The 26,799-nt window shown below is 36.9% G+C and overlaps 1 protein-coding gene across 13 annotated transcripts in view; it reads left to right on the top strand.

Annotated features, from left to right (window-relative positions):
* Window positions 1-26,799, top strand: part of MECOM (MDS1 and EVI1 complex locus) — a 576,150-nt gene that overhangs the window by 494,970 nt on the left and 54,381 nt on the right. For 7 of the 13 annotated variants that reach the window (XM_019024623.3, XM_019024617.3, XM_004037976.5 and 4 more), the window contains exon 3: window positions 20,626-20,760. In XM_019024623.3, coding sequence (XP_018880168.1) covers window positions 20,626-20,760 — 135 coding nt within the window. Of the gene's footprint in view, window positions 1-17,007; window positions 17,752-17,885; window positions 17,998-20,625; window positions 20,761-26,799 lie in introns of those variants that run through there. The other 6 variants (XM_031009535.3, XM_004037974.5, XM_063704347.1 and 3 more) reach the window with 5 other exon arrangements.

Genomic DNA, 26,799 nt, shown 5'->3' with positions numbered 1-26,799 from the left:
AGTCGGTTTTCATGCCACTGATAAAAATATACCCAAGACTGGGCAATTTACAAAAGAAAGAGGTTTATTAGACTTACCGTTCCACATAGCTAGGGAGGCCTCACAACAGGGTGGAAGGCAAGGAGGAGCAAGTCACATCTTATGTGGATGGCAGCAGGCAGAGAGAGAGCTTGTGCAGGGAAACTCCTGTTTTAAAAACTATCAGATCTTGTGAAACTCATTCACTGTCATGAGGATGGTGCAGGACAGACCCACCCTCATAATTCAATCATCTCCCGCTGGGTCCCTCCCACAACATGTGAGAATTATGGGAACTACAAGATGAGATTTAGGAGGGGACACAGAGCCAAACCATATCAACTATAATTTAAATATATTTAATCAATGAGAAGCTAATTGAAAAAATAGCATGATGCCACAAACCAAACATTGGTTCAAATTTGTTCTTACTTTGATTAAGATTGAGCCTTGGCAAAATCATGTTGCTTCGCTGGCCTCCATTTAATTACTAGTACACAGCATAGATTCCCTGATGTCCCCAGAGTATATTTTGGTCTTGAAAATACCCCCTAGTGGTGTTTCTTTTATTAATCTAATGTTTATTACTAAACTGAGATTAGGGGTCCTAAGAGTCCCTGTCCGTCAGTGGTTGGCTCAGAGTGACCCTAAATGCCAACTCGCAATTACCAAGGACATAGTATCTTTGGCATCTTAACAAACCAGGCTTCCAGGTCATTATGTCTGAAATAGTGTAGCCTTGGAAAAGAACATGGCAGAATATACAGGCAGATTGATCAGAGTTTGAATCCCATTTTTAATACCTACCAGTTGGGTGACTTTGGGCTACTTCTTTACTCAATCTTGTTGAGTTCAGTTTTGTCATCTGTAAAACAGGGATAATAATCACCTTATAGTCAATGAGCTGTTACATGAAATGATGTATACTAAGCTTTCTACATAGAATAGGCACTTAATAAAGATTGTATTATAATTACTATTTTTTATCATCTTGCCAGCGTCTATTACTTCTATTACTTCAATGACTTGCTAATTGGTCACCCAGGATCCACTTGCCCTGCCCCTACCCCAATACACTTGCCACATTGTTGCCAGTGGAGTTTTCAAAGATGAGAATTTGGCAAGGATTATGTCTGATTTGTTTCTGAAAGAAGGAGTACATGAGTGAAATTAACACGACTGACTAATGTTAGAAATAAAATATTTAAGTACAGTTGCTTTAAAAGAAAAAAAATGAATGGATATCTTTTGCCTACATATCCAATCTTAGCCAAATTACTTACAAAGAAGTTAAATCCAGGGGCCTATTTTTAAGTAACTACAGCACAGAAAACTGCACTGAATAGTATATATTTAGGCATTATGCTTATGATTTAAAAGTGTTTTGTGCTTTATATTTTTATTATTATTATTATTATTATCATCATTATTGAAAATGAGTTGAATATAATGTAGATATAAAGTCCTTGGTTGTTAAACAAAATAGGAAGACCCATTATCTGAAATAAAATATTTCTAGTTTGCCTACAAAACGTTATGCCTGGATATGAACCTTTAGTGTGTTAGTAATTATTAGATTAAAAAAAGAATTACTCTTACTGCTTTCATATTTTACCAGAAGAATTATTTCTAAATTTTCCTTTAATTTATTCTGACAGATTCACCCAGCACTGAGTATGAAACTGTCTGGTATATTGGAATCCATCGGAAAATTAATCTATTTGTTTGGAACACACACATGAAGATAAACATACCTAACCTACTACAATCTATATTTTTAAAATATGTGAAGGTGATTATGTGAGGATGATTTTACACACCTAATGAACAATAGTATGCTGGGTTTTTTGCAAAGCAGTTAAATGAACGTTGAAAATATGTTTCGCCTAAGCTCCCAGTAGTATTATTTTCCACTTTTGCCTATCTTTTGAATGACAGCAGGTCTCACCTCTTTCATGAAGCTTCCCCTACCGTGCCATCCTTTATCCATCTCCCTTCTGTTTGAATCTCTGCAGTACTTAACATTCGAATGACATAATTTAGTACTTAATGACGTACAGTCTTGTACTATTTGCCGTTCTTTCAAGTAGCTTAGTCTTGTCTCTCTAAATAGATTGCATGGGACTTAACAGCAGGGACAATGGTTTAATATTAATTTTTTGTTTCCTCTGCCTTCTAAACCTTATCCTGCAGCATGTTTGGTTTGGTAATTTTAAACCTGTGAGTCAAAAGCCAAGGAATCAGAGAGAGTGCTGTGGGGCCAGGGAAATATCCCAGAGCTATTCTCTGATGGTCTGAGGACATCAGGCAACTGAATTCTCCGTATCCACCAAAGAGCTGTGGCTGGTGTGCTTGGTATCTATTGCTGCACCACAAATTATCCCAAAACTTAATGGTTGAAAACAACAGTAAACATTTAGTGTTCTCAGTTTCTATGGTTTAGGAATTCAGGGGTGGCTCAGCTAGCTGGGCAGTTGTGGTCCAGGGTCTCATCAGGTCGCAGGGAAAATGGCAGCTGCAGTCACCTAAAAATGGGACTGAGGCTGGATAATTTGTTTTCCAAGGCCACTCTTTCACGTAGCTGGCACATCCTAATTGTTCCCTGCATAGGCCTTTCTACAGGCTGCATCATATCCACAGAACATGAATGACAGGGAGAGAGAGACAGAGAGAGACTCTTCTTTTTTATAACCAAACTTCAAAACTCACATAGCATCCCTTTCTCCTCATTCTGTTTATTGGAAGTGTGTCACTAAGCCCAGCTTATATTCAACATGAGGAGAATTAGACCACTTTTTGAAGAAGGGGAGAGAAAATTTAAAATTTCTTAATATATTTTAAAACCATCACAGATGGGCATTCAGTATATTTATCTTCTCTCTTTACCATCAACATGGTACCTGGAACATGGAGAGGATAAATGAGTGAATGGTTTGTCTTTAATCTGTGACCAGTATTTTTTTTAATCAGGAAAAAAAGTCTTTTGTCTTCTTTTAGGTCTATCCATATCCTCTAAATTCTGAACTGTTGGCTCAGGGAATTTGTAAATATCCAGGTCAGACCCCTTTTGATGGCAGTGTCAAGGTAAGAATGCAAAAATAAGACTGTGCCTCTCTTGCTGTATATAAGGATGCTGAGGCTCAGCTGCCATTGCCAGCACTTATATTAGGGTTGGTCTTCCTAGTAGTGGCAATGATTCCCCAGGATCCATGCATGGTTCAGTTCCCTTATGACTAACTATAGGGTGTGGTATGTAACCAATGTCCGACCCAATAGATTTTTTCATTGGATTTTAAAGCTCCTTAAAAGTGGTGACCATGACTTAATCATCAATGTACACTAAATGTCAAATGATGTGCCAGGATATAGAAGATTCCTCATAAATACTTGTGGAGCAAATTGAACTAAGTTGGTTTACGTGTTGAACTCATTGTCCTGCTATTGCAACATAAACTCCCAGCCAGCAGAACCAATTTTTGCACCCAAAATTGAACAGCGTCTACTGAGGTCCTCTGGATTCACACTAATGTTTTATCCTGTATATTGTCCTTCCTTTTCTGTGAATGTTTCATCTTCTTTTTACCACATTCTGAAGAAATGTATATTTTTAAAACATTTTTAATTTTTAATTTTTGTGGGTACATAGCAGGTGTATGTATTTATGGGGTACATGAGATATTTTGATCCAGGCATACAATGCATAATAATATCATCAGGTTAAATGAGGGTATCAATAACTTCAAGCATTCAGCCTTTCTTTGTTTTACAAACAACTCAGTTATACTCTTTTAGTTATTTCAAAATGTACAATATATTATTTTAGTTATTTTAAAATGTACAATAATATATTGTACATTTTAAAATAACATATTATTGTTAAATATATAATATATATTTAAAATAACTAATATATTGTTATACAATATATTATTGTACATTTAAAAATAACTAAAAGGTACACCCTGTAGTCACCCTGTTGTGCTATCAAGTACTAGATCTTACTCATTTAGCTTACTTCAAATATTGAGGAAAATGTAGTTTAAACATAATTTCTGTTCAAGGTTTATTTTAAAAAACACATATCATTTCTAGCGTAATTTTGAAGATTCTTATTTTTCTTCATTTTTTTAATCTGTCTCCAAAAAAATCCTTTCTCAGAAAATGTTTTTCCCCATTCGGATTGCGATTCCTGGCTTAGTGTTTAGACACCATTATGAATTTGTATTCCTATCACTTATTTTGGTTATTCTTCTCTGGCTCTATATGTTTCCATCTCTGTTTCTCAGAAGCAAATTGCTGCCTGAGTGACCAGAAAATAAATTAAAGGGACAAAATATTTGTTTCTCTTTTGATATAAAGATGGCTATATAAAAATCCACCACCAACAAAAAAAACCACAGAGGGCATTTGCATAGGAACTACCAACGATTTTATTGAGTTAGAACTCCATTTAAAAATAGCTCACGCTTATTAGGTGCTTAGTATGTGCTAGACACTAAGTTAAGTGCTGTGCATGGATTACCTCATTTCATCCTCTCAATAGCCCTATGAGATACTTTTTATCATTATATTCATTTTACAAAGGAGAAAACCAAGCTGATAAGTAACTTTACATATGTCACACCCCAAGCACATAGCGAAGCTGTGATTTGAATCCAGGCTGCCCCACTGCAGATTCTGTGTTGTTAGTCACTATCCTAAACTTCTTTTTTAAAATTTTTATTTGGATTTATGCTATCTCTCCAAGTACTGTACTTCTTTATGAGTGTCTATTTACCAGATATTACACTAAGTGCTTTATATACTTCACCTCAGTTGTTTAACCCTAATAACTTCTTAGAAGTCCCATTATTGCAATTTTATTTATTTATTTTTTTGAGACGGAATCTCGCACTGTTGCCCGGGCTGGATGCAGTGGCGTGATCTTGGCTCGCCGCAACTTCTGCCTCCCGAGTTCAAGCAATTCTCCTGCCTCAGCCTCCCAAGCAGCTGGGATTACAGGTGCCCACCACCATGCCCAGCTAATTTTTTGTATTTTTAGTAGAGACAGGGTTTCACTATGTTGGCCAGGCTGGTCTCAAACTCCTGACCTCGTGATCTGCCCACCTTGGCGTCCCAGAGTCCTCGAATGATTACAGGCATGAGCATGCCTGGCCCGCAATTTTAGAGATACTAAAAGAGAGGCTGAAGAAGTTGAAGCAACTTTCTCACTATTACATAACTAGAAGCAGACTCCCTCAAGGGTGTAACATCAGAAGGCTATGGTCTAGCAGGAAACTGTGGATGAAACTGATTGCTCATGAGGCCAACTGTTTTCCTTTTTGCTGAGAGGAAGCTTGTAGTTTACTGGGCCCTAGGAAGAAAACTTCCTACCTCATTATGGCAGTTTACCATGTTCAGCCCATCACCTTCCCTGTGAAAGGCCATGGGAGACAGGAAGTTTGTGAAAACAGATGACTGGCGCTTCTTCCTAGGTACGGGTGATTCGAGAGTTGAGTTATGAGAGCCATGAACCTCGGTTATCACCTGGACCACACACAAAAAAAATTTTGGGGGCGAGAATAATTAGAGAAGTGCTGGTCTGCGCCCCACTACACATAAAAACACACTAATTGTCTCAATTACTTATCTTGTCATTGCAATGGAATATTTTTCATAAATGAAACCAAATTCAGTGAATTTACATCTTACTGAGAGCTTAGGTTCTACAGTGAGCAGGTAATTGAAAATCAAGTATAATCAAATTTTTCCTCTGCTCAGCTCTTGAACCATCCAGTGTTGGAATGGATCACCGTGGCTTCGGCCGAGCACCAGAGGAAGTGGTATATTTGCATTCAGAGGATGCATGGTGTGAAAAATACACATCTTTAAACCCGAGAGTCACACTTGATGGAACACGATACTCATAGTACAAAAGGCATTTGAACACTGATTCCTTTTGAGGAAACAGATGATTCGTGTTTCCGTCTCATGCTCTTTCCTGGGTAAAGGCTCATTCATTCTCCCTCCCTCTTTCTCTCTCATCCATACTCCCTGCCTTCCGTTTCCCTCTGTTTGTAATAGTTATAAGTCTTGAACGTGTATATGTTGTGACTTCACTGTGTTTTCCAAGATTAAAATTCAGCAAAATATGTTTTATGAAGACTTTTATAATGACCTTCTTGAAATCTTCCAACACTGATTACCAAGGAGATTATATACAGACAATGATAAACAGTTTTATGGTAATTTCTCCAGGGACGACAACCACCACCACATTTTTTAAAAGTTAGGTAGCTAAAACACTTAGTGAATCATTTAAATTTAATTAATCAACACTTTTTTTGAGAAATTTTGAACTTCGCCAGCTCTTATAGAATGGATGTGGGGTGGAGGAATATAAAATTGTATAAGGCACAATGTAATATTAGACAAAAGTATGAGTTTAAAATGTTAAACCTGTAGTCATTTCAATCACCTTCCTAGGCTCATCATTTCAATGTTCTCCACATCATGATCCAGCTCTATGGTTTATTTATAAATTGGCAGTCCAGATTATATGTGGAGAGAAATTATGTGTGAATCAGGGTGCATATTTTTCTTTCCTCTTTAAGTATTTCCATTCATGTCCCTTCTGGCATCCCCCCTTCTAGTTGTAGGGCACTGTGTTAGCAAACTTGGATTTGTTTTCCAGCCAAGAACTACATAGAAAACACAAATACCTTTGAGAATCTGCTTCTTGGAAGTTGACCAGTACTTAATTCTGGAGTCTATAGACAGGCTATATTAAGATTTTATTTGAAGTTGAAGAATTTACTCAACAACATTTACAGAAAGATATTTTCAAAGCTACAGTTGAAGTCAATGTCCATATTTTCACAATGATATAGAGATTGTATTGGTACTTTAATTGCTATTGGAATATTTTGACATTTTACCATTTGATATGTATCATAAGATGTGACACTCACAAAATGGATTATAAACTAAACATACTTCTCTGGCTCTGTAGTGTTGTTACTTTATTTTTTAAGTGTTTGGCTACAGTCATTGAAATAGTGAAATGAAATTTTAGGATTTCCAATGTAGAGAAAGGATAAATGTTTCATGAAATCATTGATAATGACTTAACACATTCATTGTTTCTTAACGCTGTAACAGACATCATAACCAAGTATAAGTAATATGCAGCATCCACCATCAAAGATTTGGAGTGGGGCAATTATTCTGAGGCCAGAGTTGCCTGACTAAGCCTTCTTCCTTCCTTTAGTATACACCTTTTTAGGTGTACTTTCAATAGAAGCAAGCACATTCAATAGAACACAAATTAATCACAGCCATTAATGTTCTTTGCAGAGAAGACTGTGTGGTCGCTCCTATGAAATGTACTGTTTCTCAGGATGAGTTAATTCATCTGGAACAACATTAGTTCATCAAGGTTTGTGGTTTATCTAAAGATCAAATTCCTGTAATTTTGTATGCCATCTGATTTAATGTCCAGTTAGTTTAGTGGTTAGACAGTCATGGGCAGGCATAACACATGAATCGAATACCAAAAACTGGAAAAAAGGTGAATTCTTAAAGGTTTAATTCAGGCATCCTTAGATGGAGATTGCACTGCTGCTTTTCTTTCTCCTAGGGAAATGCATATCTAGATAATGCCAAATCTTATTAAGAAAAGTCTAAATAATATAAAACATTGCATGTGAATATGCCCATGGTAAAAATCTCTGCTTTGGAAGGACTTTTAATGGAGCAGGATAGGAAGAAGTGGGTTGATCTTGAAATGAGATTGTAAATATTCCTTTGGAAGGTTCTCAGGCTGTGTACTCAAATACAATTGTAATAGTTTACAGGCAAAAGATCGATTGGCTAGAGTTTACTGATAACCGACTTTCTTTGTGAGCTTTATAGACTTTCCAAATGCTTTCAATTTGAATAAAATGTGGAAGCTTCATTTTGTCTTTATTTATTTATGACTGTTTTGTAGGGACTTTTTTTTTTTATCAAGAGTTGAGAACAGTCAGTTGATAGAAAAATATATGTATGGGGGATATTTATGCTTTTCTGAAACAAAGTAATATAAAACTTTATTTACAAAATTGTTTTCCTTAGGTGTTCCAGTGGAAGAGGAGAGAGGCTTTCATATAAGTTTAATTACCTATGATGATTCCTGGTCGAATAAGCCAAATAGGTCTCTTTACTAAAGGACTTCCTAGACTTCTAGAGTTTTAGACTTAAGTGTATTTAGCACATTGGTGCTCATTGTGAAGCTCCAAGAGGGAGCTATCTTTATCCATTGGGTGAAGTTAGCTCTCTGAGTTGACCTCAGAGCCAATTTCCAGGGAATATCTGACAATAACTTTTCTAATAACCAATTAGAAAATGCTGGTGTGAAGGATGTTTCCTGCCATCAAACAGTATACAGGTAGATTGGCTGATCACAGAAATATCCCAAACGATTTTAAGAATAATGACTAATTAGTGAATGCTTTTAATATTACATACTGTAAAAATTTCAAGAAAGAGGGCCTGGAAGGCTTTGCAGGAGCTTGATGAATGGAACTATCACTTTGCCTACTTGATCTATTGTTTCATCTCCTGAATGCTGTCAGTATCAGAGGTAAGAGAAGTGAAGGACCTACATCAGCACAGTTGAAGGGCCAAGAACTTCTATTCATATTTCCAGTTGTTAACCAGTGCTAAAGATTTGTGTAGAGGAAACAAGCAGGAAATGGGCCTAGAAAGAAGATAAATTTGACATCAAATTGTAAAAGAGGAGATTGCATTTTGGTTTAGGGGCTTTATTTTCTAGCAAATTGGGATCCATTGGAGTTTTTGTTAGTGTGTTTTTTCTTCTGTTTTTTGCTCTTTACCTTTTGTTTTTAGGTAAAGCAAAGCATTGTTATAACTTTGTTATTTTAGGAAGACTAATGTTTGGTGTAAAAATGCCACAAAAACTCAGGCCTAAAAGGACAATAGCCTTCACTAGACCAGTGCCAGTGGGAAAATGAGCACCCTGTAGAAACAGTTTAACAGACCAACTGAACCAATGACTATTTACTGGGGACAAGGGAAGGAGAGGAGTCCAAGATACTGTCCAGGATTTGTGCCCAGAGAAAGGAGAGAGATGGTAAAGAAATGGAAACATGGGGTAAGGCAAGTATGGCAATATTGTGCTATCTGGAGAGGCAGCAGTGGTAGGAATTCCTTTCTAAATGCTTGAAAAAGAATCATCACTGCATCAACTGATTCCTAAGGGGGAATAGTGTTAAATAACCAAGTTTTCTTGGATGTAAATAAAGTAATTCCCCATACATTTAGCCATAATTAATTTATTCTTACAAAAAGTCTCAAAGACAGTTTAGTTTATGATGGAAAGCTGCTATTGAAGATGTCAGTAGGAATAGAACTTGATTCCGTCCTTAAAAATCTTACAATGGTCCTTAGGAGGACAAGAGCGTTAAAGACACACCTGTAAGTAAGGAAGAACTGGCTATAAACCAGGAGAGAAGCACAGATAATTTGGGTTGAAGGATGGAAAGGTCAAGCCTGGGTGGTAAAAATCAGCAGGCATAAAAAATGGTTGGTTTAGAAGTATAGATAAGATTCTGTCTATGATAACCAAGGCAAAATAAATTATAGGCTGAGCAATAATAATTATAGCAATTAAAATTATAATAGCGATACCAATAATAATAGCTATTTTCTATTGACTATATCCTATATCCTCTTCATGATTCTAAGTGATTTACCTACATTGCCTCATTGAATTCTCAAAAAAAATGGAATGAATTTATACTGAATTGTTAGGCAATCGGAACTCACTGAAAAACTGTGAGCAAGGGAATAAGTAACAGCAGATGGTTGAGAGGATTAACATCAAGGACTTTAAACTGGTGGGAGAGTGAATGGTGGTCAGAGGATCTGGCAGGAGATCATTGCAATAATTCAGACTAGAGGTAACAGGCATCCAAATTAGGCATTCAAACTAGGTGAGAATGGAAGTCAGGGAAGGACCTGATCCATTTTTTTTCAACAAACATCTACTAAATACTTGATGTCATGCATTATGGTAGACTCTGGGCAACAGGGGCAAAAAAGATAGACCCAATTCCTGCCCTCTTGGTACTTAAAGTCTGTCTACCAGGAGACATTGTAGAGAATAAATTTCCTGGCCTTGGTAACAAATATTGACCTAAAACTAGTCCAAGATGTGTGTGTGTGTTCCTACCCTCATTTTTAGGGCTTAGGAACTCAATGGTATTCCACCTTTGCTACAGAATACTCTCTCTTACTGATTGGCAGAGAACACAGTGGGTAGAACAGAACAAACTCAGCTGCAAGCCAGACAGAGACAGACATCTTCATGGGTAGCACAGCTTGAGAGAAAAAAAACATTTTTCTTAAAATTCTTCCCTTCCAAGGTCAGGGTAAGGATTAGGGCAACTGACACTGGAATGGAAGAAAGAGGATACAAAAATACTTACACTTTGCTGTTCCCCAAAGTACAGGCCAGACTATCTTCCTCACTGTGCATGTATGTAAGTTTACTGTAACCCGTTACACAAACACAAATACTGTGAAACTTATAGTATTTTGACCTGTTCCCATGAACTCAGGACAGTTCACACTCACGTTACCCAATTTATTTTCCCAACACTCGTAATAGTCTGATATTATGAAACTGTCATGGAAACCAACTCAAAGGTTAAGTGACTTACCCAAAGGTACACAGCTAGGCGTGGAGAGATGAGGAAAATCAAGCTTCCAACCAACTTTCCCCACAAGATTATGAGTCTAAAAGCACTCTTAGATGGTGTTTCTAAAGCTCGAGGGAAGAATCTGACCCTGGAGTTATTGCATAATGTGCTAAATACTATATTGAAAGATTGAATTAATTAAAATTAATAAAATAATGAAAAATGAATTCCTTATAGAGTTGAGGTTTTTTCCAAAAGCACTTACTACCTCACTAATTTAGTCCGAAGTTAAAAAGAATGGGGGATTTCACCTTCTGAGACTAATGATAATCGTAAGCAAAGTTATCTTTTATAAAATAAAAAGATAATAGTAAATTTTTCCTAGTGATATAAAAATACCAGTTGTCTGAACAACCAGATTGATATGTTATGCATTTTTTGTGAATGTCTCAGTTTTTGTATTTATTTTTTCATCATTTATTTCTTGAATATATCTTGTAATAAATACACATCAAAGAGTTAAACATCCCTACTTTTGGGAAATATTTCTCTATTGTCTCTATTTTGCTACCAAAGTTTTACAGTATTTTATTAACATTTTTATTTCATCATAATATTTTCATTTAAACTTGGTATAAATTTGTTGCTGTGCATTAACCACTCAGCATCATAGCTTAGGACTGAAACACATCAAAATAGTCCAGCAAAAAATATTTTAAATATGGCAACCTTAACTGGAGTTTAGAAAAATAAAACTTTGAGTATAATAATTTATTCACCAGAGCGGTTGTTTCAGCAAAGTACTTCATCTTAGTTTCCAAAGAGCTGCTAGTTGTTACTAAATATATTTTAAAATAGAAGCAAAAAAGAAATCTGCTCTCATTCTGGCCAAATATACTATAAAATATTAAACTGTTAAAATCTTTGGCATTTTGGAGAAAGATCAGCTAGGTGATTATGCTTGTATAGTTAATTAATAAGAAAGGAAGTAGGTAATGGTTCACTGGGGAAACTTTTGTTATCACCATGTCTATTTATGAAGGATCCCATGCTGTAGGGACAATAACGGGGTGCTAATTCTGAACGCACACAGTGCCGTCCTACAAAGACATCAAGATTTGTAGGAAATCAACCCTCCAGCAGTCCTGGCAAGCCAGACTGACCCCAGCAAATGAAAATAATCAAAAGTAATTAGAAGCGTGCTGGACTACTCCTCGGAGAGCCGAATAGGAGAGTAAACATGCCTGAATCCTTGAGCCACTGCAAAGGCCCATGTCTGAGCTGTTAGGTGCCCTGACCTTGTCCACATAAAGATGTGATTTATGAAGTGCAGGGCACAGCAGCAGGGCTTCTGTCTTCTCCTGGAGAACCAAATTACTGAGGTGGAGATTAACATGCTTTCAGTCAGGCCCATTTCCAGACCAAGGGAAATTTTTTATTTACATTTTTTTTACCTTTAATTTCCTCTTTTCTAACAGCACACCCCAACAGATAAAAAAAAAAAATTTAAAAAAAATAAAAAAAGGCAGAGTCCACCAAGAGTCACCAGTAATCTCTCTTCAGTGCAGTGGTGATATGTGTGTGGGGCTACGGACAGTCACAGCATTTTTGTTGGTAAATTTGTATTGTGCTGGACTGTTTCACTGGATCTGTCTGATCAAAGCATCACAGAATTCACATTCATGCTTAGAGAACCAAGCTTGCAAAATACTTATTAAATTAAAAAATAGAAATTATTAAAATTAAACAGAATATCACCTTAGATTTCATGGCTTTCTGATCTAGTTTATCTTGCCTAAAGGTCATGCTTCATTACAAAGTTTACTCTATTAAATAAAAAGATTTGGGAAAAGAAATTGTGGGTGGTAGAGAATTTAGAGGAGTAGGAGAAAGACAAATTGGGAGAAATATTTATATATGAATCAGTGGGAAGTCTCTTGAGTCCTAAAAGACATACTTACATTATTTCTTATCTTTGTGTCGGTTAGGTTAGGTAAGATTTTACAAAATCCTATTCTGACATGGAAAAGGAAGCATTGATTTTCTTTTTAAACACACATCAATATCTATACACGAAGCTAATTTAATTAGCAGGCATTTATTGTTCAGCCAAATGTCAATTTCTCAGATTATTTCATGCTTCTTGACATGAACTGTATGAAACAGGATTTAACAGAATCTCCATGAATAAAACTCCACTTGAGAAATGTAAAAATGCACACGTACATTCTTGAAAAGCTACAAAAAAATAGTGTTAAAAATGTTAGGCTTGGAGTTTAGTGTATATTTAGCCACCTCAAGAAACCCAAAGCTGCAGAATTAAGGGAATTTAGACTGAGGTTATAAAGTGCCTTCCTCTATAAACTAAAAACATAATGTCAGGGTGAATGGGAACATACTTTATTAACTTTACGGTATTGAAAACTGCCAGCAAGTAGTCTTGTTTTTAAATATTGTCCTCTGCAGAGTGTTACAGTGCTGTTTGTCCACAGGAAGCCTATTAAAAGTGGACAGTGCAGTCATTTCATCTGGCTTTGGCTGGACTGCTTTTCTTTCCTTTAATGATGTGCTGGAATGTACCATGCCCATAGGGTCTCCATTAGCAGAACTTTTACTTCTGGGACGACCATGAAGTTTAAGGCTTAAAAGAGGCATCAGTTTACAGTCTTGTGGGAATCACTTGAATACTGGAGCACTAACTTCTTACTGCTTTAACTAATATATTGACTTATTTTAAATAAACAGTTACACAATGAAGGCAGAGCCAGTGGCCTTATTGGAAATCTTTGGGCTTTTTAAAGATTCTGCAATCCACACAGCTGGGGAAGGAAGGAAGGGGCCTGAGGAGGGTTTATGCCCTTTTCAAACCAGGAAGAAAACACATTAACCTCTCCCACCCCAGCCCTGCCATCAGCCAAAGGGGGATCTTTACAACTCCTAGAAAATCTATCAGCTCACACTCAACCCTCATATTTTCCAATGCCCTTTTCCTGGTAAACAACAATTAACAGATCAAGAAAGAAAAAATAATCATTCCTTCTGGAAAAATGTTTTTAAAATCTGGTTCTCTTTTTAAACATCACTGACGAATCATTCCATTTTCTACTTTCCCCGAAGCTATACATTTGTTTTAGTTTGTTCTCCTACTCCATCCCCTTAATATTTAGATCATCTGTCCTGATACATGTTTGCAAATTAAAGCTGGTTTGAGATTATAGTAAAACCATTATTTTTAATAGCCCATTTCAAGGGCAGTGCTAAACACTGCAGAACACGCATGTTACTGATTACTGCTGAGCAGACAGCGGCTTTTGCAGATTAATTTGTAACTGGGAACTACTGTAAACAGATTTCACCAGAAATCCCAAGGAATAAAGGGAATTGGTGATGGTATTTGGCTCCTTGTATTTATTTATTGTTTTAGAAACCTTCTGATGGAAACCAAGCTAACAGGGGAAGAAGCAAGCCCCTTGCAAAAACCTTTTCCTCTAACCTTCTTTCCTGTTTCATTCACTTATTGGGGAAGATGGATCAGGTCTTCTAAATAATTCTTATTTAAATAGCAAGAAGACCCTTTCATGAGAAACAAGGCCAGTCTAACTACTGTGGGATTTCAGAACCCTATCTTTAAACTTTAAGTTGTGTGAAGAAAAAGTGAGATGACTCTGCCTTTACATGAAGTTATTGTTATATACCCAAAGGAGAAAGGGAGTGGGATGGGGTGGGGGAGAGGGGAGAGACAGACAGACAGACAGACAGACAGACAGACAGACAGACAGACAGACACACACACACACACACACACAGAGAGAGAGAGAGAGAGAGAGAGAGAGAGAGAGATTAAGATTTAGTGTTTTGTTAGCTTCCTTTGCCCAGGTCCTTCTGATGATTTCCTTTAGTCTTTTTCACAATTTATTCGGTGGAGAACAAGACTGATGATGACGATAATGATGGTATTAATATAATAATAATGATGATGCAATGAATTCTCCATTCTTCTAGGTACATCTTCCAAGGTCTCGGAGGGTAAGCGTTCACTCTTGGTTATATTTGGGGAAGAGAAGCTCAGACGTAGGAATAGCCTTCTCTCAGGCTGATGTCTACATGCCTGGACTGCAGTGTGCCTTCCTCTCGTAGCTCGGGAGGACGCGGAACGGCGGGCGAGGCGGAAGGCAGAGCTGTGTTGCCGGCGCCTGGCGGGCAGAGGCGGGTTCACCTGGGTGGCTGGAGCCGCCGGCGCTGCGCTTTATTTCGGAGCGCAATGCCATCTACCGGCGTCCTGCCGTACCTGCAAGTATCCAGACCTTGAAAGTCGCCCCGCCTCCCCCCACCCGAAGCCAATATAGGGGAAAAAACTCGGAGGCCCTTTCCACGAAATCCTAATTTAGCCAGGACCTGCCAATGATTCCACACGACCTTTTGTTTGCCTACCGACGTTTCCTCGTTTTGAAAGCAGTTTTGTAAAGGGCAAGGAGGTGGGGGCCGCAGGGTTGGGGCAGGGGTTGGGGCGCTGAGCTCCCAGACCCCCTGATCAGGCCGCACTGTCTGAAGCAATCGGTTCCCCAGATTACTTGTATTTAATACACAATGCATCATAAAACAAATCCCTCATCCTGACAGGAAGAAAATAGAACAGCTCATAGCTCGAGCCGGTCCAATTTATGGCTAAATTAAAAAAAGAAAAGAAAAGAAAAGAAAGCTCCGACAATGGGCAAGTTGAGGAAGGGCAGGAAATCAATGGCCACGAACCAGGAGCTCTTAAAGGTTCTCAAGCGCCCAACTCTATGGGAATATCTGACCGGGTTTTAGGTTATTTAGAAAGGATTTTTCCTGTCCTACCTACCACTGCTGTGCGATTTTCTCTCAAACAATGGCCATTATCTGAAATAACAGTTCAATGTCACAGATAACAGGCCACCGAAACAAATTAGTCACCACCTCTTGTCATTTTCTCTCCCCCAATCCCTCCCTTTTGCTACTATTTTTGTTTTTAAATCAATATTTTGGGAAAATATAGTTCTACTGGATTTACACGTTTATTTGCACTTGGAGAAAACAAAAAGTGGGTGGCACTTGTGTTATCCCGTTTGCAGCTAAAGTTTAACCGTCAGCACACTTTCCAGCCCCTCTTGCCCCACCTCTCCCCCGCAAGCGTCCCTAGACTCGCTTACTTTGCTTAACTTTCCATTGTTGAGCTGGGGAGTTGGATTTTGTCCATTTGTTTTTATGAATGGAGTTTTGTGATAAAAACGCGTTTACTTCCATTTAGCCAGTGGGATTTACTAAATCTTACAAAGTTGGCCACGAATAAATCTGTAGACCCTTTTATTTTGCTATGTATCCCCTGAATTCTTTCTTCCAATGTCTTTTCTACAATGTGTTGGTTTAAATGTACCCAAGGTATATTAGAAAGTTATTAAACATAGGATAGTACCGATTACTGAAAGCAGCATTTATGATGTTAAACGTTCAAAAATAATCTGAGTTGTCAAATTGCTTATTGCACGTTTTGGCGTTCAAGGTGTTTTAATTAATGTATCAAAGAAAATGGCAAAGACTCACCAGACAGTCATCAATCTCTCTAAACCCATAATACGCTGTTTGGGCGGGTTATATGCCAATAATTTTTCAGATTTTAAAATATCTTTAAAGAAAAATATGGTTTGAAAATTTTGCACGCCCTTCCTCTGACCTAGCTACAAGAATGAAGGGAATAAATTAGAGTATGAATTTCAATTAAAAAAATTTTTTTTTAATGCTTAGCAGAAAACTGGAAATGTACATGTCAACTTTTCACTCTTGAGGTTGCTGTTTTCTGAGAATTTCTAAACTATTTATATTTAGTCTGAACTAGCGTCCCTATATCCTAAGCTTTATCCTCCCCACTCCAGCACTACCTCTCCCCCCTACCCCCGCCCCCTCCTGCCTCGGTGCACACACCCTCACACCCCTGAAAGCACTTCTCTACCCTTCCCCATCCCTCCCATCCCCCACCTCTCTCTCTCACACACACACACACACACGCACACACACACTCGCGCGCACACACACACACACCACACTTGTGCTTTCAAGACATCGAAACAGAGGCTATTTCCCTGGGGAAAGAAATCCTGCCTGGCGAGATCTCCCCATTGGTTGTTTACCCGGAGAAATCTACATGTTTAAGGGGGATGGTGCATCCATAATCAGTCTGTCCCTATAGGACTTGGGTCTTGGCGACCTTTTTGTGACCTCTCCCGCCAGAGGAGGCTGCTGTCACTTTAAAAATTTAAAAGAGGAGCCCGTCTGGCTTCCGATCAGATCACTCTGGGCGGCGGGAGATAGCTCCCTTTCTCCCTCGCCCCGGGTTCTTTCTGGATGGCCGAGCAGATCCTCTTTAAAGAGACAGTTCATGAAATAGAAACCCGGCGGCTGAGCTTGGAGTTGCGAAAGGGGACGATCCCGTGAGGGTCCAGGACCCGCGAAGGCGCTGCGGAGGATCTGAAAGGGGGATAGAGCTCCCCTCGCCTCCCCAGGCCCCCCACCTTTTCAAACTCTCCTCCTCCTGCTTGTTTTCCCCCATTGGAACTGGGAAGGAGAAGTAGAAGTTTTAGTGGGTTTCAGATAACTTTCATTACACATCGGGCTGATAAGAGCAAGAGAAAGTGAGAAAAGAGGGAGGTGATGTGAACCAGAAGGAATAGCTCCGTGCTCATTTAGGAAGGGGGAAAAAGCCAAAAACACACCAAACCCGGGTCACCCAGACGAAAGAAGACTTCATTTCTTGTATTAAAAATACACTGTTGGCGGACAATAAATCCGAAACGCGTGGTCCTGGAGAGCAGATCCTAGAGACGGACAAAGTTGTCAGAGACCCATTTGGAAATCGAGACGCGAGGCTTTTAAAATATTATTATTATTATTTTTAAACATCTCGAAATGTTGCTCGGGATCGTTTGAAAGGATTTTCGTGCAGGAGCGTTGGGGGCTGCTGATTATTTTATTTTGTTTATTTTGATTCTTCTGTGATTGCCTATTATTGCTGAGTTGAGGCCATAGAAATCTAAAGGTAAGAGAACTCCTCACTTTAAAAGGAAAAAAAGTCTGGGCGATGTGAAAGTTTGTCACTTCGGACAGTTTCCTGCCGGGGCACCGTTTCTACGGGCGCCCCCCGCCCCCAGCCTTCTTTCCTCCTCGCCCGCAGTCTCGCGGAGCCCTGCTGCTTATCTACGTTGCTAAGCCAGGCGATTTCCTTGTTCCTCCTGCGAAACGGTGCGGTCTGGACACGTCTCCGGGGTGGGTCGTCCGGCCTTCGGTGGGTTTCTCTGCCGGCTTGTCGGCCTCTTTTCCTTGCGCTCTTCTCCTCCTTCCCCTCCCTCCGTGTGTCTCTGTCCGTCGGTTTCGGGGACGCACAAGGTGCGGTTGCCAAAATCTGAATTCCTGGCACTGGCCACGCGACTTTGGAGCCGCTCTCGGCCGAGTTCCACCTTGCCAAGTAACAGCTTTGCTGTCCAACATCGTGTGCTGCTTCGCGAGAAAGTCACATTCGGACCCTTTGGCTAGATTGTGGGGATTTTTTTTTTTTTTTCCTTTTGCTGTTGGTTTTTTGAAAGGGCCTTTCTCTAAAGTATACCTAAAGGGGTTTTTTTTTTTTAAGCTATCTTTGGAGGTTGACAGCTTTTAAAAACACAGGAGTGTCTTATATGAAATGACTGAAGATGTGTCGTTACTTTATTTTATTCGAGATTTCCGACACGATTAAGACATTTGGGAGACAAATGCAGTTCTGCTAGCAAATCAAAAGTGAATAATTCACCCAGGGGGCAAACGTTTCTGGAGAAAGCTAAGCTTCTGTCTTGGGGCAAGAATATTGAGAGGAAGAATGTTAATATGATGGTGAAATCTTTGAATAATCGTATAACAGATTATGTAAAAAGACATTCTCTGGAAATGAACCATTTTAAAAATTAATTTTGCTGTTGACAGTGGCAATGCTAATAATGTTAACACGGAATAAAATTACACCTACAATTTTTATGTGCAGTGTATGTAATACTTAACTCCCTGCCCCTGTGAAAGGGAATGCTTGAAAGCTAAGGGGATGGATGCTTCTTGACTTTGAAATTAACAAGTTTTGCACGTCTCTCTGCAAATATGAAATGGAATTAGTGTTGCATTTCACTGGCTTTATTCTATGTCCTTTATTAAATATTTCTTTGGTGTGTCAGGAGAACTGCCTTTTCTTTTTCTTTTTTTCTTTTTTTTCTTTTTTTTTTGCCAGTCAAGGAAACAAACAACAAAAGATCAACCAGAAACCAAACAGACTGAACAAACCAACAAAACCCAGCAACAAACTCCAACTTTTTACTATTTAAAAATGTGCATTGCTATTATTTATGTACCTTCTCAACATCTGGGATGGGGGGAAATCTCAAGTTGCCATTTGAGTTACTCAGCACTGAGAGTTGAAGAAACATCTTAAAGTTTGTAATTTTATTGATAACAAATTTTTAGAATTTGTCCTCTTAATAGAGAGGATATTTAAGTGTACACTTCTGTCGTTAGTGTGAAGAGGCATCCTTGAAAAAGAAGAGTTTGATTTCTGTGTGTGTGTGTGTGTGTGTGTGTGTGTGTGTTTAATAATATCCCTATCTTATGTTCGATTTTTCTTTTTTAAATTTTGGGACGACTTATTGCCCTTCAATTTCCTCATGGCCAAAGGCTTGTTCATAGGGCTTCTTGACTAAAGCCCTTGGAGCACTGGGTTTTTCTTGAAGTATATGGTGAGTTAATGACTTGAATCTGCAATTGGGTGATTGCCTGAATTCTATGCAAAATTGCTGTTGGTCTCAGTACTCAAGAGTTTAATTTTAACTTTTATGTGGTTATACATACAGCAGAGATCTGTAGGAGTTATTTAATTCAATAATTTTTGTTCTAGGTATATTGCTTAGTCTTTGATAGGAAACTTCCTCGTTTGTATTAACTGATTGACATAACATTACCAGCCTTTGTAGTTATTCACCATCAGGTCAACAACTCTACAGCTTTTAATATTGATGTTTAAGACATTATTTCTGTTAGTGAATCAGAATAGCTTGGTTTAAGTACACATGATCTTAAAAATGGAAGCTTCCCTCTTCAATTTTTGTTTAGTGTGTCCTAATGGTTAACATTTAGATGGGCCAAATGTAAAATTTCATGAAAAATAACAAGATACAAGTATACCTAATGATGGCAGTTCATTACAGTATTTTAATATATTTTTTATTTGTTCACAAGGAGCCAGCTTTATTTTGCTTACTAGACAAAATATTGAAACATGCATTGACATGTGTTAACTAAAACCTGAGTTTGCCATACTTTGCATGAGTGTTTCCGAATTCATTATTTTAATTTGTTTTTCTTTAGTTTGTTTGGAAGCACCTATAAGACAAATCTTATTATCTCCTTCAATTAAGAGTGTGATTTAATTGTTTCATGGTGATGAAATACTAATCATGAAAAAAAAATTTAGATGGAAGTTTTTAAATTAAAGTGCAAAAATGTGAAAATATATGCTGACATGAGACTATACGAATATGAAATATTGACTGTAATGTTTAGAAATATTATGTTAATATATGCTGTTCAATATTATTTTTTGCAAAAATCACATTGGATAAAATTAGCACTAATTTATGCATATGAAAATAAGCATTTTTGAAACCAATTAATCAGTTTTTGTAACAAATTGCAAGTGCTTTATTCCTTTTTAAAAAAAGTAGTATGTTGTCATTTTCAAGGTAACTTCTCATTTCCCCTCTATTAATGTGCTTGTGATCTGACTTTTTTAAGGATCCAAAGAAGGAATATACATTTCAATGAAATATTTTCAAACAACTGATTATTTTAATGAGTGGGCCAATATGGCAATTGATTGTTCTCATCTTCTTCCCTCCAGATCTTAGATGAATTTTACAATGTGAAGTTCTGCATAGATGCCAGTCAACCAGATGTTGGAAGCTGGCTCAAGTACATTAGATTCGCTGGCTGTTATGATCAGCACAACCTCGTTGCATGCCAGATAAATGATCAGGTATGTTGTAAAGATTTTCTTGTCTTTCATTGAGAGCAGAAAAGTATCATTGGAGCCTGAAGAATAAAAATAACAGTGAGCTGCAGTAGACCCTTGTGGCCTGTTTGTTGATATTGTGAAAGATAATGCACAAATATAAGTAAAATGCAGAACAAATTCCTATTTAGTACTACTTTCTTTACATTCTTTGGGTAGTCTATTCACTTTGTACTAGTATCCTTCATAAATGCACCAGTTTTCTTGGTGTGACTGATTTAAAAACTGAGTATTATTACTGCCTACTGTTCAGTTTTTCTTTGCTATCATAGTAGGTACATTCATGAAAGGTATTGAGCTAATCAAGAACATCTTGTGAATTTATGCAGAAATTGGAAGTGATATACTTGAAATGTTATATAGGTTTTATTTGAAATGTATATGCATAGTATCGGTGTGGTCTTATCTAATTATGCATTTTATATTGATTTGCCTAATTATAAATGAGAACACTTACTTTTAGATTAATTAAAATACTTTTTTTGGTATATGTTAAAAAGTTTAAAAATAACCCTGCTGGAAACTGCTTTGTGACATTATGGAGGACCATGCAGTGAGGTTGACTTTAATAACAATAACTGTGAAATAAAGATCATGAAAATATCGTGAAACATATTTTATACTTAATAAAATTAGGTTATGAATCTTATAATATAATATGACAATACCTGAAATAACAAGAAATTCAGCCCGTTAATTTTTGTTTTATAAACATTGTTGAGTTAGAATTTAATTATGTTATAATCATTTATTTCTCTTAACCCAATGGTTTCCTAAATCAAATATGTTTCAAAGACCATATTGAAGTGGTTGCTTGGCAAATCTACTATGAAATCACCATCAAGAAGAAGAATAGTTTAAATTAAATGTTTCCAATTGAAAACTTAAATAAAGCTACTGTCAATTGGTCTAAGACTCTATTTCATTCATTATTATGAGATTATTCTTTGGCATCTTACCAGCTACCAGATAATTTTTACTGACTGAACGGTGTAAGAGGTAGTAAATTGTAAAATTAGGTTTAAATGGAAATCATTTAAAAATCTTCAACATATATCAAAAATAATAAACCAATCAATTGTTTTTTCTCCTTGCTATAAGAAAACAAGAGGAATTATTGACAAGGGAAAACATTATTAAATTAGCTATTGATTGTGAACAGAAAATATTCCGTCTATCATATGAGTTACTGTCGCCATCAACAACAGATATTTTCTGAGTACCTACTATCTGTAGATGTGAGAAATACATAGGTATTGTGAGTGAATTAATGTTATACTCCTTACAAAAGGAACTGGAGGACCTCAAATGATAGCTTTAAGATGAAATAATATAATCATATCATAATAATTGTTTGCTATTCATATTTATTGACAATGGAAGCTATTTCCTTAGACAGATAAAACTGTTGTAGAATCCATGAAAAGATGATTTAAGAACGGGACTTGTAGCCAATCTAAGTATATTTGCAGCCATTTTTTCATTTAATATTTATGTGTGTAGTGTTTTATAATAAATGTACTCGTATTGGGAATCTTGATTGCACTAAAAAAGGGAAACTGTTTTCCTGTTTCTCACTATGAATTAGGCTACTCATTAGAGTAGGCATTTATAATTTTACCATAGTTACTTTTGAAATATACATTGTAAAATCCATTGTTTTCAAAAGAAAATATGCCAGTTTTATGACTTAATGAATAGCATGTTTACTTATTTTGACTAAAGAATCAGAGAAAATACTTAATCTGGGAAAACAGACAAGGACAATATTAGACACATATTTTTCTTAAGTGGTAATTTTTAACTCTTATGCTGACAGAAATCTAAGATGCTAACAGAATGCATATCAAATAATTTAATTGTGAAATTCAAGTAAATTCATCCATAAACAACAAGGGAGGAAAGTCAGAGGTAAAAGTCAGATTTGTATGATACGTGTAGATGTATACAATCACTCTTAGCCCAATTGACAAGACAAAAGGGAAGAGACACCCAAATAGTGTATGCATATATTATAAGCATATTCACCTATAAGCACATATGAATATTCTAAAATCCAATTAAAACTAACAATTCTAGACAGCTTTGAAATGTGAATGTTGGACTAGGTACAATGATAAAAGAGCTGACTAAAGAGATTCTCTAGGTCTGTTTTTTGCTCTCTTTTCCATGAGGAATAGGAGCTGCCAAATGGTGAATAAGCACAACTCATCACATAATGAACACTCCCATTGTGGGAGGTATTATTTAATATTTAGCTATAGAGAGAGACCCTGGTATAGGAGTAATTATTAAGCATTAATGACATCAGCTCACCTGTCTAACACAAAAGCAAATGGAACGCTCAACAAGAAATTATAAAAAGTGTTTCTCTTTGCTCTGATTTTTAGATACAGATAAAGTTTATCAAGTGAATTTTAGAGCAAGACAGGTATAAATCCTGGACTCTAAAAAAAACGGAATTTGAGATGAAGCTTTCGATTGCAAGTTAGTCATGGTAATAATTAGGTCATCTAACAAAGAAATAAAAAGATTACCCAGGACAAAACAAGAGTGTATAAATTGTACTTTACTTTTTCAAAGATACATATTTTTTAAAATTCTAATGTTAAAAGATCAAGTTTAATCAATTCAGATCAGTTTTTAATGATATGGAGGAGCCATATTAAAGAAAATAAATGTGCTTGCTAAGATTATATTACAGTTTGATAGTAGTAGGACAGTCAAAACGCTGTATGCTGGATAACCTGTATTTGATTTCTTTGTGGGTGAAGAAGTTCTAGAAACAGCATGGATTTTGGTTTTTAAGTAAAGTTGATAAAAGATGTAATCTATTTTGTATCAGAAAAAAATAAAAATGAAAGCCACCCAGTTACCACTTTCCCCATACCTTTCTACCGGCATTTTATTTAAGGAAATTTTCCTGAGTTTAAATTTTCCGGTAGATTTCTGTGAGTTATTTCATTTCGGATTTTTTTTTTTCAGACAGAATGAGCTTTGTGGCAGCTTTCTTTCTTGTCAGTGCTGCCTAGAAAGACTCAAGTTTTGTGATTTTAGACGTCTCTTTCATTTCATGCTTCCAAAATTATTGCAGTGATGTTTTTGGAGATACACATTCTGAAAACATTGACATCACTGCTAAACCATAATTTCTAAGTAGCTGTGGCTTCTGACTGATATCTTTATTCACCCCTGAAAAAATGTATTAACTACAGTAATTTATCTCTATGAAAGAAGCTATACCAAAGACACTAGTCAATTGAGTCACAGTCACACTCAAGTCATAAAATAATAGATCCATTAAAGATACCCAAGTCTCTTTATCCTTAACATTCTAATTATTTTTCCCTTAAAGTTTCTCTACAATGCTACATAGGTCTATGGCTGTGGCACGGTGTTTAGCTGGAAATTTTTACTGAGACAGACAATGCTTAAATATTTACATTCTAACAACCTGAAATTATCCTTGGTTGCTTTCAGGAGCAAGAACTGGCCCTGAAAGGCAGAGCAGGGTAGGAGCAAAAGCAGAGAGTTGGTTAAGGAAATCTCTTTCCAGACTAGGTCGTCAAGAGGACCAATATACAGAGGAAGCATAAAAATGTTTTTTTTTTCATTATTCAGAGGTTTCATTTACATACAGAAGCACCTATGTGTTTAATGTGAAGTAAACCAAACATCTACATGATATACTGTTTTTTTTTTTTAAAGAAAACTAGTTATTTAGATAGTCTTTCCTTTAAAGTCTTGTAGCTGTCTTACTTTTACAAACCATTTTGATTGGTGGATATAACTCATTGCTTTAGGTTTGGTCGGTCTCACCCTGTTCTCACCTCTCTCTCCATCCTTTGATAAGTCTCCTTTTGACCCCACATATACCCTTTGCCTGGATCAGAACCAGGGCTACCTACCCATAGACCCCCATCCACCTCAGACAAGGCCAGTTCTCATGTTTGAATAGATTCACAAAGTTTGGGTACTTATGGAGTAGTTCTCTGGACACAACAGCTTTACTCTAATACATCTTCATAGTGAAAACATATTGGTAATAATCAGAGAGTCACTAAGACACAATTTACCTAAGTTGGCTTTTTAGATTTAAATGAGACCTGCCTTTCCACTTAAAATTAATACAATTTATGTAAGTTGACTTTTTAGACTTAAATGAAATATGCCTTTCCACTGATAGTTAGAATGATCTGGGCGACTACTTTGGGATAATGTTTTGTATATGTAAGTGTGTGTGTATTCTGCACCATAAGAAGGAACACAATTTTATTCAAACTCCTGGCCTGCCCTAACATGGTCTATGAGTAGAATAAAGTTCTCAGAAACCCAAGACATTATTAATCTTGTCATTTACACAAGGTGATAAGTCCTTTCATTTTTAAGTAGGCCCTTGACAGCTGGTATTTAGTAAGTAGAATAAGAGAAGTCTGCTGTTCACTCTGAATAAAAAGAAATGTGTCGATAAGAGATTATCTAATGCCTGATGTATATTTTGAAGAAATGAGTTACAGAAGAATGAGTGCCCCTCAGAGAATACAAAGTCAGAATTCACTTAAGGATTCTGCCAGCTCCCTTGTGGTTAATGAACGGCAACAAGACTCTACAGTGTTTTCAGTTGGAACAGGCATTGTTCTCATTTGTGCTTTACCTTATAAAGTTTTAACTGCTTCCAGGACGATCCTAGCTGATGTGGCACCCCGCGTTCGCTCTCCTTAGGTCCACGTGAATGATTATATCAGACTGCTGTGACACTAGAACAGCATTTTACTGTGAGCTTATTATGGGCTCAATTATTATTTTCTTTGGATTTTACTATGAAAAAAATCCACTTTCCTGCATCATTCGATTAGTACAATTTGTGCAAAACAGCAAGGTAGATTAGCTATGTATACTGCAAAAATGTAATTTGTTACCCTCTTTACACTTTTTAAAAATGTTTGTGTCTACTGTCAGGTAATTTGTTAATTTGCTTTTCCTTTGCAAGGGTATCTGTCCACATTTTGTACCACTTCTTTTGATGTTAAAGTTATTATTGGCTTTGGGCATTTTCTTTGCTTTGCTTTTAAGTCAAGTTCCACTTTTATACCATAGTTATGCTCTGCTGTTTTAAGATGAATGCCAGCTGGCAATACCCAGAGACTGGCTTTGTGAACAGTGCCTAAGCTGACTTTGGGGGGATGTTGTCTGGCTGACAAGTTACTTCCTTCACCTGAAGATGAAACTCTTTCAAACATAGTTTGCCATTTGATTTTTACATCATAAAAGAAACATCACCTCATCCCCTGCCCCAATGAAGTTTCCTTCGTGTAACAATACCTAGGATGCAACACTGACATAACACTAGGATTTTTGTTAAGATTCACAAACTGCATAAGTTGAAAGAGAGGGTGACCTGAAGTATTAAGTGTACATTTTAAGTAGTTAGTGTTTGCATGTATATATCGCCTTTCATTCAGGAAGATCACAAAGCATCACATACACAATAGACTGTAGCTATTTCTGGGAGGGCATATAAAAGTCATAAGAATGCTTTACAAGCCACGAAGGAGGATAATGTTTTGGTCAAGGACACAAGAGAAGCCTCCAGCCAAGTAAAACACCAAAGATGATCTTTTTAGCTTCTTTGTAATGTAATGATGGAACTCTTCCCAAAGGTTTGGAAACCATTCAAAATGATCATCAGTTTTTATACAGTCAGATGAAATGACCACATTAAAGACAGGTGGCTAATGGATATTTTTGGGGGGTCTGTAGATAGATCCTCAGAGGTTATTTAAGGAGACATCTTGCAAGGCTTTCAGGCTGGGTACACTGTAACCTTCGTGTATAATAATGTGCATCTTTATCAATTGCCCTATTTATGCAAACTAGAACTAACAATTCTCTCTCTGTTTTGTTTCATTCAATAAGTTATACTTGGTTTTCTCTTCATGTTGCTGACAAAGAGATAAAGATGTGGAGAAGAAAAAATTTCCACACCAAAGATATGTTGGTCTC

Source organism: Gorilla gorilla, chromosome 2 (assembly GCF_029281585.2).
Source record: "Gorilla gorilla gorilla isolate KB3781 chromosome 2, NHGRI_mGorGor1-v2.1_pri, whole genome shotgun sequence".
In the NCBI taxonomy this organism is placed as follows: Eukaryota; Metazoa; Chordata; class Mammalia; order Primates; family Hominidae; genus Gorilla; species Gorilla gorilla.
The sequence above is the reverse complement of the archived record's forward strand: the minus strand, read 5'-3'. Positions and strand labels throughout refer to the sequence as shown.